The sequence below is a fragment of the Rosa rugosa genome, chromosome 4 (assembly GCF_958449725.1).
Source record: "Rosa rugosa chromosome 4, drRosRugo1.1, whole genome shotgun sequence".
Taxonomy (NCBI): domain Eukaryota; kingdom Viridiplantae; phylum Streptophyta; class Magnoliopsida; order Rosales; family Rosaceae; genus Rosa; species Rosa rugosa.
The window spans coordinates 52,457,480-52,469,624 of record NC_084823.1 but is presented as its reverse complement, the minus strand read 5'-3'; the positions used below and the strand labels follow the sequence as shown (position 1 = coordinate 52,469,624).

Here is a 12,145-nt window from a genome sequence, read left to right as displayed (position 1 = left end):
CCCAAACTGCAGCCGGAGCGAACTTTGCTTCGATCTGGAATTTCTCAGCCAAATCTCCAAAATCCCAGGTCACTAGGGTCTAGAGAGGGAAGAGGCGCTCCTGTGGTGGCCGGCTGCACGCCGGTTGGTGGCCGGAAAGTGTGGAATCGAAGGGAGGAAGAGAAAACCCGAAGGGAAGGGAGAAGAGTCGGGGGAGAGGAGAGAGAAAAAGGGGTGGGTTTCCGGTTTTGGAAACCTACCCGGGTAACTTTCCATATATATTAAATTTTTACCATGAACAGTAATTTTCGTAATTCACTCATAACTTTTGCATACGAACTCCAATTTTTACGTACCACATATGCCCGCGCTCGGTTTAACGTCCTCTACAACTTTCATGAAGGAAATTTTCTCAAATTGTTAACGCATAAAAAGTCAACTTCTAGCCACCTCCCTAAAAGATAAAACTATAACCACGAATGGTAAAACATAAAGTGATTCGTGCAACTCAGTAAAAGGGGTAAATCGGGTGTGGGGTGTAACAGACGAGAATGCCCCTCAAATTTTGCTACTTTGCTAACGCCGTAACGGCCAACAGTGTTTTAGGTACTAATGTTGGGTCGGGGTCCGAACTTCAGGTACCAAAGTGATAGTTTTGGAAATTTGGGTACAGAAATTCGGAGTCGGCCATAGTTTGGGTACTGTTTGTATTTTTTTCCCTTTTTTGAAAGGGGTTTGGAACTTAGCCTCACGCTCAGTTCCATTTATTATATTAATAGTAAAATTTGGCAACGGGGGGACATAAAACCTGAACCCCGTGCTATATCAAAATAATTACAATAATCCTTTTAAAAATTTGCGTGTTTCTTATGTAACTCTAAGTTTATAAGATTTTGTAAGTTAAGAGTTATTTTCTTAAAAATTTTAATGATTTTTAACGTTCAACACGAAACTTATTGATTCAGTTTTTATTTTAACATCCTCAATATGTTAACTTAACGGTTTTGCTAGGATAAATATACAATATGAGAAAGTGTTTTGCTAGGCCTAGACATGGGACGGTAGATGGGTCGAGTTATTCAACACAGTCAATTTGAGGAGTTTATGCGTTATAGACTATTACGACAAACATTAGAAAACACAAACACAACGATAATCGCCCACCAAACACAAATTGTCGTGGAAGAAAGATTGTGCCGAATACAACCCCAAGTCGTCTCCACACTCCAGTTGATGGTTGTAGGTTTGGAGCTTAATCATGAAGAACATGACACTTTCTTGTCATTGTGGCCGGTATTAATGGATTGAAACCCCACTCGATCCTGTCACTTCTTTTGAAATTGGAGACATGAAGAATACCAGAGCATACCAAGAAGAGTGGTGCAGAATGCTGCTCCATCATATGCATGGATAGCAAGCAAACCCACATCGAAAAAAGCAGAGAAAAGGGGACCATGTTACCATACATTCTGTACCAGTCTACTGGATTACAAGAAAAAGTCTAGCTCAAAGTAAAAAGGACGATAAGCATTCTCTCAGTGCCAAGGAAGGAAGAAGAAAAAAAATTGAGCTTCAAGGGTGATTGACTTGCAAGCCCATGTCTATTCATAAAGATCAGCAAAAGATTGCTCAATGCATGCTCCACTAGGTTTGTGAATTGTGATCGCTATCATTCTTGTCATTTGAAATGGACTTCAGCTTGTGGAAAGGTGAAGCCAAATTTTGGCACAGTGGGTGGTCTATATTTTGGGGTTGGCAGGTTTTTTCAATACCTAATTCCTGAAGTTCTCAGGTTAGGAGGGTCAGGATCAACCTGCCCTGACTTGAAAAATTAACGGATTAAAGTTGAACTCTGTAGACATGATAAGATAGTTGATTGAGAAAATTGTTGAGAGTGAGTTGCATTTTATCCCTTAACTTTACGATTTAAGCTTCTGGTTAATTACTTTTTCTGTTAATGTACAAAAGCATGTCCTAAAATCTATTCTTAATTGTCAAACTACAAACATTTTCTCCCAGGTTCATACTTCTTAGCAACATCTTGAAACACAACTTTTTCTTGCAGTTTCAAGCATGGTATCAATATCTCATATTCATATTTGAACCCCAGAATCCCAAATGAGATGACCTTAAAGTCAGAATGTAATAGATTGATTAATATCTCTGAAAGTATAATCTGTAACAATGATATATAGAAAAATTAACAAAAATTAAATAAAATAGAGCAATATCATTCATGTAGCCATGTCTCCAAGGCCCACAAACATCCTATATTTTGCCTAGTCAAGACAAAAGGTAAACATGTTTGATGGTTAAAAGAAATGAGAAAGGAATCCACAAACAAGGCATAAGATTTGTGCTTGTTTACATCATATCCCTAAGCAATAGCTACCTCCTACTGCATCTCCTCTGTTAGTGAGTTTACATCATTAACATTTCATTGTGGGGGAATCCATTGAAATATTATATTGGAAACTTTTAAATGATCTCAACAGGTCAACTTGAACCTCCCTCTCCCTAGTTTCAACTGGACCAACCACTGTAAAGTATTCCAATGGTGATCTTTTACTAAAAAGAGCCAAAAATATACTCATGATGTGATGAAGCACAGATGCTTTCAAAGCTGGAAACAGAACCTAATGATTATAGCTAAGCTGAGATTATTCAAATACCGCATTATTTATGGAGCTTAATCTAGCATTATCAAGCTTTATAGATTGGTTTTGACATTTCAATCTTGCTCGTACCATGATGCAAGTGAGATTTGAACACGTAAATTATTTAACATTGATTAAACCAAGGTGCCACAGCTCACCGACAGATTATCTAGCTATATAGATATGTTCTGAGGTTTCGATCAGTTAATATTCGAGTGCCATTTTTTCTGGTGTCCGAGTCACGTGCAGGAATCAGTGAAAGGTTCCAAAACCAAAGCTGAGGTGAGTGAAAGGCGTGTGTAGACCTCATGGCCGTTGCTTTTTACGTAGAGGACAAGCATAGCCAGCCGCTCACTCTCATTGACTTGTCATCTTTCTTATGGTTTAAGCTTCTTCATACTCACCATTTCTTTTTTCGACTATGATTGATTGCTAAGAACAACCGTTGCTTGTGCGTCTTTCGTGGTTTACTTATTTGATAATTTTCTGTGATTGATGTTTTATGGGTGGTATCATGTCTTATTAAGTCTTGTGATAAGACTATTTAGTTCGTTGAAGGATCAAAGTCGAGGTTTTATAATGCAGAAATTTAAATTAACATTCATCACATAATGTGATTGAATTATTGAAATGATTAGTTCACTGTAATATCATGATAGAAATTGAGGCATTCAATTTATTACTAAGAGGCGGAAAGACGCAAGATCTTAATATAATTGTCTAAACATCAATTTTTTGATATAGTTCTACGTTCTTCATCAGACTTTAGTAACCAAACAAACAAGACTAGAAACTAGAGAGCAACATATGAATTCTCTGGGGATACCCTCCATGATTGACATAGTAGTTATCAAATACAGTAGAGAATCTTAATGACTTTTACTCACTTAAATACTCAAGAAACACAGACCAGTGTTTTTTTTTTTTTTTTTTTTTTTTCTGCAGCTATCATTTTCTACTCGATGGGGGTGAGTTCTTTTTCTGCAGCTTTCATTTTCTACTTGATGGGGGTGATAGGTCCCACGAATGTTTCTCAAATGGTCCAATTTAATCACTTCAAGTGAAATAATTTGTTTAGAAATCATCATCAATAATTCATCATAACCAAGTTGCGGAAGAGAATCAAAGAGAAGAAGGGTTAATGATAAGGTCAGCAAGTAAAGCCAATGCCCATGATTTAGCCATTCTTGAATAAATAGTACAAGTTGTGATAAAACATTGTATGTAATCCATTGCCATATCCTAACTTGAAGCACTTTCTGCCAAGTTCTGCTGTCCTAGAACTTCTGAAAATCCAAATAATCAGGTTATTACTTTTACAAGTGGTTGATATATATAATCAATATAATCCGACATATTTTGACTACTAGGTGAATTTTCAGTGAGAAGATTTATGTATTTAATTTATGTGTTATTTGAACTTGTAGGCTGGGGACAAGAAATAAGAGGATAACATGTCTACCATTATTTGCTGAGCTGTGGGCTATATATATATATTAAGGAAGGCTACAATAAGAAGACACTGCACCAATTATTCTCATCTTTTCAATTGTATAGATTGAAGAGAAGGAGTAAAATAGATAACAAAGACCAAGGTGAGATCAGGAATGGATTCCCTTCTGATCGTCTTAATTTCCCAGTCTTGATTGTAGTTTTCCCTGTTGCTTAGCACATAAGCTAACTCCAAAATAGTTAAAATAAAGTGCAGATAGTAACAAAAGTGAGAGCTAGCCATGAACATGGACTTGGAAGCAAGGGAAAAGAAGGAGATTGAGAGAGAGGACATGGAAGAAGAGACCATTGAATCCGATGGTTCACTGGGGAGAATTGAGGCATGGACCGAGCAGCTGACAGTAAGAGGAGTCATTGCAAGCACAGTGATTGGAACGGTGTACAGTGTGATAGCCATGAAGCTAAACCTGACAACTGGGATTACTCCTAACCTCAATGTCTCTGCTGCTCTTCTCGCTTTCGTGTTCATCAGGACATGGACAAACCTGCTCTCGAAAGCTGGATATGTATCGAAACCCTTCACTAGGCAAGAGAACACTATGATACAAACATGTGCAGTTGCATGTTATAGTATTGCTGTTTCAGGTATTTGAAATCTTCTTTTAGTTAATTCACTTCTCTTTTCTTCTTATTTAGAGATATATAAATGTGGATTCACTTTTTATTAATATTTCTTAAACATGCAGGTGGATTTGGATCTTATCTCTTGGGATTAAACAGGAAGACATATGAGTTATCAGGGGTAAATACTGAGGGAAACTCTGCAAGTGCTGTAAAGGAACCTGCGCTTGGTTGGATGACTGGCTTTCTTTTCCTAGTTTGCTTTGTTGGACTTTTTGTCTTAATTCCTCTTAGGAAGGTAATAGTCATATAGTCTTTTGTTCAACTTCTTATCATAAAAAGAATTGAGAGCTTCTCTTTTATTTATGAAATCTTCATTTCTTCACATGCAGGTAATGATAGTGGACTTGAAATTGACTTATCCAAGTGGTTTGGCAACTGCTGTTCTTATCAATGGTTTCCATACTCAAGGAGATAAGATGGCCAAGTAAACATCTTTCGACAGCTCCTTTCGAACTCTCTCTTCTTAGAATCAAACCTCAACTAGTATTATAATCATTTTCAGGAAGCAAGTCCACGGGTTCATGAAGTACTTTTCGGTCAGCTTCTTATGGGGATTTTTCAAGTGGTTTTATGAGGCCTCAGAAAACTGTGGATTCTCACAATTCCCCACATTCGGATTGAAAGCTTGGAAAAACACGTATGGATTTTCGAGTAATTTTCTGTCTTATACTAGGCATTACTGTTCTTACTGACCTTTTGTAATTTGTCTTCTGAATGGCAGATTCTACTTTGATTTTAGCACGACTTTTGTTGGAGCAGGCATGATATGCTCCCATCTAGTGAACCTGTCTTTGCTACTTGGAGCTGTGCTCTCTTTTGGAGTAATGTGGCCACTAATTGGTCAGCTTAAAGGAAATTGGTTCCCTGAGAGTTTAGAGGAATATGATATGAAGAGTTTATATGGTTACAAGGTCTTGTCTCACTCATTATCTATATACTATTTTTTTTATCTTTCATCTCATAGTCATCTACTAACTGTTTCCCCACGATCCCTTTCTCAGGTATTTCTATCTGTTTCTCTAATCCTTGGTGATGGTCTTTACAATTTCATCAAGATAATGTTGTCAACCATTGTTAATATTCATGACAGATTGAAAAACAGGAACCTTCCAGGTATTATGAATTGTTTCGAGTTTCCTCTACTGATACTGATTTAGTAACTCTTCACCTACCAGGATTTAGTTGAATCTTTGTTAGCGGTGCTCATCGAGACACAGTAAAATAGTGACACTAATGGATACATTCTTCTCACTGCAGATGAGGATGGCAAGTTGAATCCCACTGAAGAGAAGCAAAATGAAATATTTATAAGAGAAAAAATTCCAATGTGGGTTGGAGTTGCTGGATATGTTGTCTTCTCCATCGTTTCTATTATAGCGATCCCCATGATGTTCCCCGAACTCAAATGGTATTATGTAGTCGTAGCCTACATGCTTGCTCCATCCCTTGCCTTCTGCAATGCTTATGGAGCTGGTCTTACTGACATAAACATGGCCTACAATTATGGAAAAGTTGCTCTTTTTCTGCTAGCGGCATTAACAGGGAAAGAACACGGCGTGGTGGCAGGGCTAGCTGGATGTGGTGTCGTAAAATCGGTTTGTTCCGTGGCTTGTAATCTGATGCAAGATCTCAAGACAGCGCATCTAACTTTCACCTCTCCTAGAGCAATGTTTGTGAGCCAAGCCATTGGCACCCTAATAGGCTGTTTAACAGCTCCTCTCAGTTTCCTCTTGTTCTACAAGGCATTTGACGTGGGAAACCCAAATGGAGAATTCAAAGCTCCTTATGCCTTGATCTACAGAAACATGGCAATTCTAGGTGTTGAAGGCTTCTCGGCTCTGCCTCGGCATTGCGTGCAGCTCTGTTATGGGTTCTTTGCTTTTGCAGTGATGGTCAACCTAATTAGAGATTTTTCACCGCCAAAGATTGGGAAGTGGATGCCGCTACCTATGGTCATGGGTGTGCCATTTCTAGTCGGGGCATACTTTGCCATTGATATGTTCACGGGGAGTGTTATCGTATTTGCATGGCACAGGCTTGACAGCAAGAATGCTGGGATGATGGTTCCTGTTGTTGCTTCTGGTTTAATTTGTGGAGAAGGGCTGTGGACTCTTCCTGCTTCAGTTCTTGCTCTGGCCAAAGTAAAACCCCCCATCTGCATGAAATTTTTGGGTTCCTAGAGTAGGCTTTATAAATTTGGTCACTGAGAAATGGGCAATAACACTAAAGCGATATACATGAAAGGGTAGAATTGTATCAAGTTTTTATCTCATACTAGACAGTAATAAAAGTTCACCTTGTCACTATCCACTTTGGTCGGTGATTGACCACCACTTAGCACTATTAATCAAAATCTTTTCCATCTTGTTTGATGGGGTACACAGTAGTTGATGCAATCAAATTGATAAAGAAAAATCGAAGAGAATGAGTTTGAGATTTTGGAATATCCATCAACAAGCAATCCCGATGAAATGCAAGTATTTCGGGGTACAGATATGACATTGGAAATAGAAAAGGAAGAAGCAAATGCTAAATGAACCTTATCCTAAAAAACCTTCTCTGATTCTGTAGATAAAAATTCTATTCAACGCGTCCACAGTTTACAATATACATATTTTATTTGAACAAGCCGTTGTTGATGTATCACTCGGAGCAAAATTAAGAAATTGGTGGTAAATTAAAGGAAAAGAAAATCACCCAGTTATAATACCTGCCAGAACATCACTCTTACTCCGTGCATAAATTGTGTAAACTAGACGGATTGCATCAAGCCATCCATCAAGGAAGTCCCATGAATCAGCAATCTAGAGGTTGATGAAAATTCACATTAGAAGGCACACTCTTTCTATACAAAATGCAATGCTTTTGGTTCACTTTTTATGTACTTCACATTACAACAGCAGAATTACAATGATGTGTTGACAGTTGACATCATTAGAGAACCAAAGAAAAGCTTGCACTGTATAATCATCACTTAGACTAGAGCAGAAAGAATATTTTGGAGCTGGTCTTGTAAAACAGAAGATATAAGAGCAATAAGAATTGAATGCATGAATGACCAACTGAATAGTGAAGCTAACATTTTAACTACATCCTAATTGATTATCTGTTGCTAAAACCAAGGCCTATCACCTAAAATCAGTATGATCATCTTCTTCTTCTTCTTCTTTTTTAATTTTTTTAAAAATATTTAATCAAAGTTGCTCACTTTGACCAGCCATGATGATTAATTCTCACAAAAAATGAAACAGGATTGACTTATTTATAGATAGGACCAGAAATGGAATAAAGATCTACCCTATTTGTAGGAACTCAAACACCGTCGAATTCAAAGTGATAATGACATGCAAAAGTCGATATGGCTTCTCTATCCGAATAAAGATTTAACTTTTTACGTAACAAAAGGTGAGATCTTACCAGATAGACAGGTCCATGAATTGTATCAATGCAAAGTCCTGCACCAGGTGGTAAAGTCAGATCACCACATGCTGAAACAGAAACGATATCTGGAATATTAACTTTTATAGCTGTATCTCCTGATCTTCCGGAGCCACTTAGGGGTACGTGCTTTTGGTCACCTTTGCTGACCTGCTGAAGGGATATAGATAGAGGTTTAGGTGTGCAGGTAATTTTCTTTTCTTAATACACTATAAATAAATAGAGAATTATGAATCAAAATAAAGAATTACCTGTTGAAGCCCTTCATGGTTCAAAATAAATTGTGATCGTTTCCAATCACTGTGAGGTGCAATTGGTTTCCCTACTGGTGGTGCAGTAAGATATCCGACTTTAAGATATGGCAGAGGAAGCTGTAACAAAGGTTACCATCATAAATAAAACTTCAAAAACAGTTGAGAAAGAAACATTTACTGATAATGAAAAACTACATTGGGTAAGGATTTAAAATGAACAGGTCCAAGTATCGGGGATCAGAATAATCAAATAAGAACCAGTTATCACAGACAAGAGACCAATTTAATAACTGATTAAAAAAAGATTTACATAAAAGAGTAGAAACTTCATTGAATAGATTGGTATTAATGCTTACCATGGATCTCACCAGCCGCAGAGCACTAGTGTAAACCTGAAAGTAATTCGCATCACAAAAAAGCGTAGCATAAGAACTACATATCCTTCAATATCAAAACCAGACTAACACAGAAATATTGAAATGAACTGGTGCTATTAATATTTATGATGACATTTACCTAGTTGCATGAAACTTTGAAACTATGAAGCAGGTGCTCATGTCAATATCAGTTTAGCTAAAGTTGATTGAAGAAAAGGATGAGATGCTTACATTGTAATTTGGTTTCAGAGCATGAGCAGCTGCAATGTAGATAGCTGATTGACTGTATAACTCATTAGGTGAAACTTCTTTGGGATTTCCAGATCCCCCAGTTCTTAGTGTATCCTCCGCCAATCCATACTGAAAGAAAGAGTAATACCAATTTGGTAAATCAAGTAACAACTTAGATGAGATTATTAGATAAGAGGAATAGTGATGTCTTGTTATCCTATAGAGCAAACTAAGAAGCTGTTTGATAAAGTAAAAAGTGCATTATCCAAAGCTAGAAAGGATAACTCAAACTTACCAATACAGTTCCAAGGTTGTAAATTGCTCGATGGAAATCAAATTGCAACTGAATAGCTGCCCGGAACTGCGCCAGAAGAAAGCGAAATTAGTCAGTATAAAAAATAAGGGACTTAGATATGAAATTAATTTGTTAGTTCCCTCCACATTTATCCAACCGTTCTGATGTCTTGAAACAATATCCTACCTTACTGATTGCACTTTTTACGATCGATTGCTTTTCTCGTGCAGGCACAATTGCGCTGAGTTCCTAAATTGCATAATCACATATAAGAAATCAGAATGGAGTGAATATCACAAAACATAAATACATGTAGAGGAAGACAAAAGTCAGTTAAGAACTTAAGAAGGCATGCTAACAAAACTAAAGATACCTGCAGAGCAAGTCCCCAGTTGTTAAGTGCCTGAAATATATATCACATGGAGTTAGTATTAGGGAATGAAGGAAACAAATATATTTTTTCTTTCATCAAATCAGAAGGGTTTTAAAACAATTTCTCTTAGAAATCATAGAATGGAATAAGTCTAATTCAATGATTTTTGAGTCATACCTGGGGACTGTTCCAGTTCAGCAAGACAGCGTTTTCATAATTTTTTGTGGCCTGCACATCAAATTGAAAAGGTAAAAACCATTTCACTTATTTGACACTTTTTTATAGAATAAATTCAAGCTATGATGTGAAGAATAAATAAGCCCATGTGATACTAGCACCATCATATATAAAGATTTAAGCTCACAAAGGTCACCTACTCCTGACTCCCAACATCATAATAAATGAGAGAGCATATATGAAAACAGCAGTGTTCATCTACAATATTTACTAATGTATTTTGAACAGTATATTTGGAATCCAAATTCAGAGTTGTCAAAATAGGTATTAAAAAACTAACTAGGGCAGTAATAATTTTTATAAGACAGTGCACATAATAGAAGTCTACAATCTTGCGAGGCTCAAGTACTGAAATTTCACTCTAACCTGCTTCCATAGTTCTTCAGCTTCCTTTGTACGACCACGCATTTTTGCTCGATCAGAGATTGCAATAGCCCAATTATAGAAAGCCTGGAGTAATGATGACATTATTGTCACATGTCAGATGAATAAGACAATTAAAAGCTCATCTACCTATATATAGACACCAATGTATCTGCTAGGTGTTAGCTTTCTAAAGTCCTATCTTATCCCTTTTCAATCGCTAATATAACTAGCTATATTAATAAGGGTATGGAAACATACATCATGAAGTGTTGGGCACAGATGGGTAGCCTCATCATATTTTTTGCAAGCCTCCTCAAGCAAAGCATCTTTAGAAGGAGATGTAGAATCAGGACTAACGTTATCTGCACTTTCCTGCATGGCAAATGAGGACCATTAGAGTCTTAGACATAGTTAATTTGCTCTAACGCACTAAACAGTGAGACAAACCATTCTTAAAATTAAGAACTTCTGGTTGAAATTTTAAAGCGAAAGAATAACTAGATACTGTTTCTATTAGAAAAGTATACAAGAGTCACAAGACAGTATTTCATACCTGAAGAACCAGCGCCCAATTGTATAGTGCATCATAATCATCTGGATTTCTCTCTATTGCACTAGCATACCTACAGAATTCAAATGCAAGTTACAATTTCGTAAAACCAAGACTTCAAATTAAAGAAAAACGTTCTGGTTGCAAACATCTCACAGTTACACACTAAAAAGTAGACAGTGTGATTACGTACATTGCTAACACTTTGAGCTTTGTTTTCAGAAGTAAACTAATATATTAAACTGTTACGAGCCAACATGAAAAGTAACAAGGAAGCAATAAAAGGACAGTACCTCTTGGCTGCAAAAGTAAGGACCCGTTGGCGAGATCGACCATCATCATCGGTGCCTGTGACACTATTGATCAACTCCATTGCAGCATTGTTGTGCTCTTGTTGTTGTTGATGTGGGGTTTCTTCACTGATGCATTCAAAGTCACAATGTGAATAAATGGTATAACAAAGAAAACCAAGTCATCCACCAGAATCATTCAATGCCCAGTTTTCATCTTTCTTCTCCTCCAGACACAAATATCAAAGCTAGAACTGATCATTTTCGTCGAAAAATGCATCACACATTCACACCCAATTTGAAGTTGAAAGCTAAATCGTTCTATGTACGAACCTAAACTTATAAATTTCAAACACAAAGATTGAAAATTGGAACAATATGAACCAATTTTCAAGCTCAACAAACACAATTACACAGAAGGAAACGAATATGATGTGAACCTGTGGCTGTAACTGTAAGGCGAGCTAGATTCATTAGCAGTCTCATTTCCTTGGTCATTTTTCAAGCCATTAAGCAACTCCCTCATTGTGAACGTTCGGCTCCCTTCGTCGTCTTTCTTCAGCTCAGGCCGCGAAGTCCCTTCGGAACTGGATTGGATCGGCGTCGTGGTTTCTTTGGCATCCTCCACCGTCGGATCTGCAGCATCGATCACCACCGCTTCGGGTCGGGGTTGTAGCTCCGGTTGAACTTCAGGCTCTGGCGCTGGTGCTGGTGCTGGTTCGGCATCGGGCACGAGGAGGACTGTTTGTGATTCGGGTTGGGCTTCCGGATTTGTAGTCGGGTCGGGTTGGAGTCCGTTTTGGGACGGAGGGTCTTCGGCGGGTGTGGACATTGTGAGAGATCGGAAAAGCGCTCAGATTTGTAAGACTGATCCGGCTGAGTGAGAGACAAGAGAGGAAGGGAAGAATCACAAGTTTAAAACCAAGCAGCTTTAATTAAGGAGGAGGAGAAGAGTATAAACT

The 12,145-nt window shown here is 37.6% G+C and overlaps 2 protein-coding genes across 6 annotated transcripts; one reads left to right on the top strand and one right to left on the bottom strand.

The window, feature by feature from the left end:
- The first annotated feature begins 3,756 nt into the window (after positions 1-3,756).
- Positions 3,757-7,412, top strand: LOC133742895 (metal-nicotianamine transporter YSL1). 4 transcript variants are annotated; one of them, XM_062170593.1, is made up of 9 exons: positions 3,757-3,942; positions 4,064-4,231; positions 4,345-4,733; positions 4,835-5,007; positions 5,102-5,196; positions 5,275-5,409; positions 5,494-5,683; positions 5,774-5,885; positions 6,030-7,412. In XM_062170593.1, the coding sequence occupies exons 3-9, from the start codon at positions 4,370-4,372 to the stop codon at positions 6,950-6,952; spliced, it is 1,992 nt and encodes a 663-aa protein (XP_062026577.1). In that variant the 5' UTR covers positions 3,757-3,942; positions 4,064-4,231; positions 4,345-4,369; the 3' UTR covers positions 6,953-7,412. The 4 variants fall into 4 exon arrangements, with proteins under 4 accessions (XP_062026577.1, XP_062026579.1, XP_062026578.1 ...); XM_062170595.1 differs by having other exon boundaries at positions 4,340-4,733; XM_062170594.1 differs by having other exon boundaries at positions 4,329-4,733.
- LOC133742896 (protein HLB1) lies at positions 7,160-12,145 on the bottom strand. 2 transcript variants are annotated; one of them, XM_062170597.1, is made up of 14 exons: positions 11,624-12,145; positions 11,187-11,312; positions 10,897-10,966; positions 10,602-10,715; positions 10,344-10,427; positions 9,918-9,968; positions 9,741-9,770; positions 9,554-9,616; positions 9,368-9,433; positions 9,073-9,201; positions 8,821-8,856; positions 8,462-8,581; positions 8,190-8,360; positions 7,160-7,576 (listed from the first exon to the last, which is right to left on the bottom strand). In XM_062170597.1, exons 1-14 carry the CDS (start codon positions 12,013-12,015, stop codon positions 7,466-7,468), a joined length of 1,563 nt encoding a protein of 520 aa, XP_062026581.1. In that variant the 5' UTR covers positions 12,016-12,145; the 3' UTR covers positions 7,160-7,465. The 2 variants fall into 2 exon arrangements, with proteins under 2 accessions (XP_062026581.1, XP_062026580.1); XM_062170596.1 differs by having other exon boundaries at positions 8,190-8,363; positions 11,624-12,144.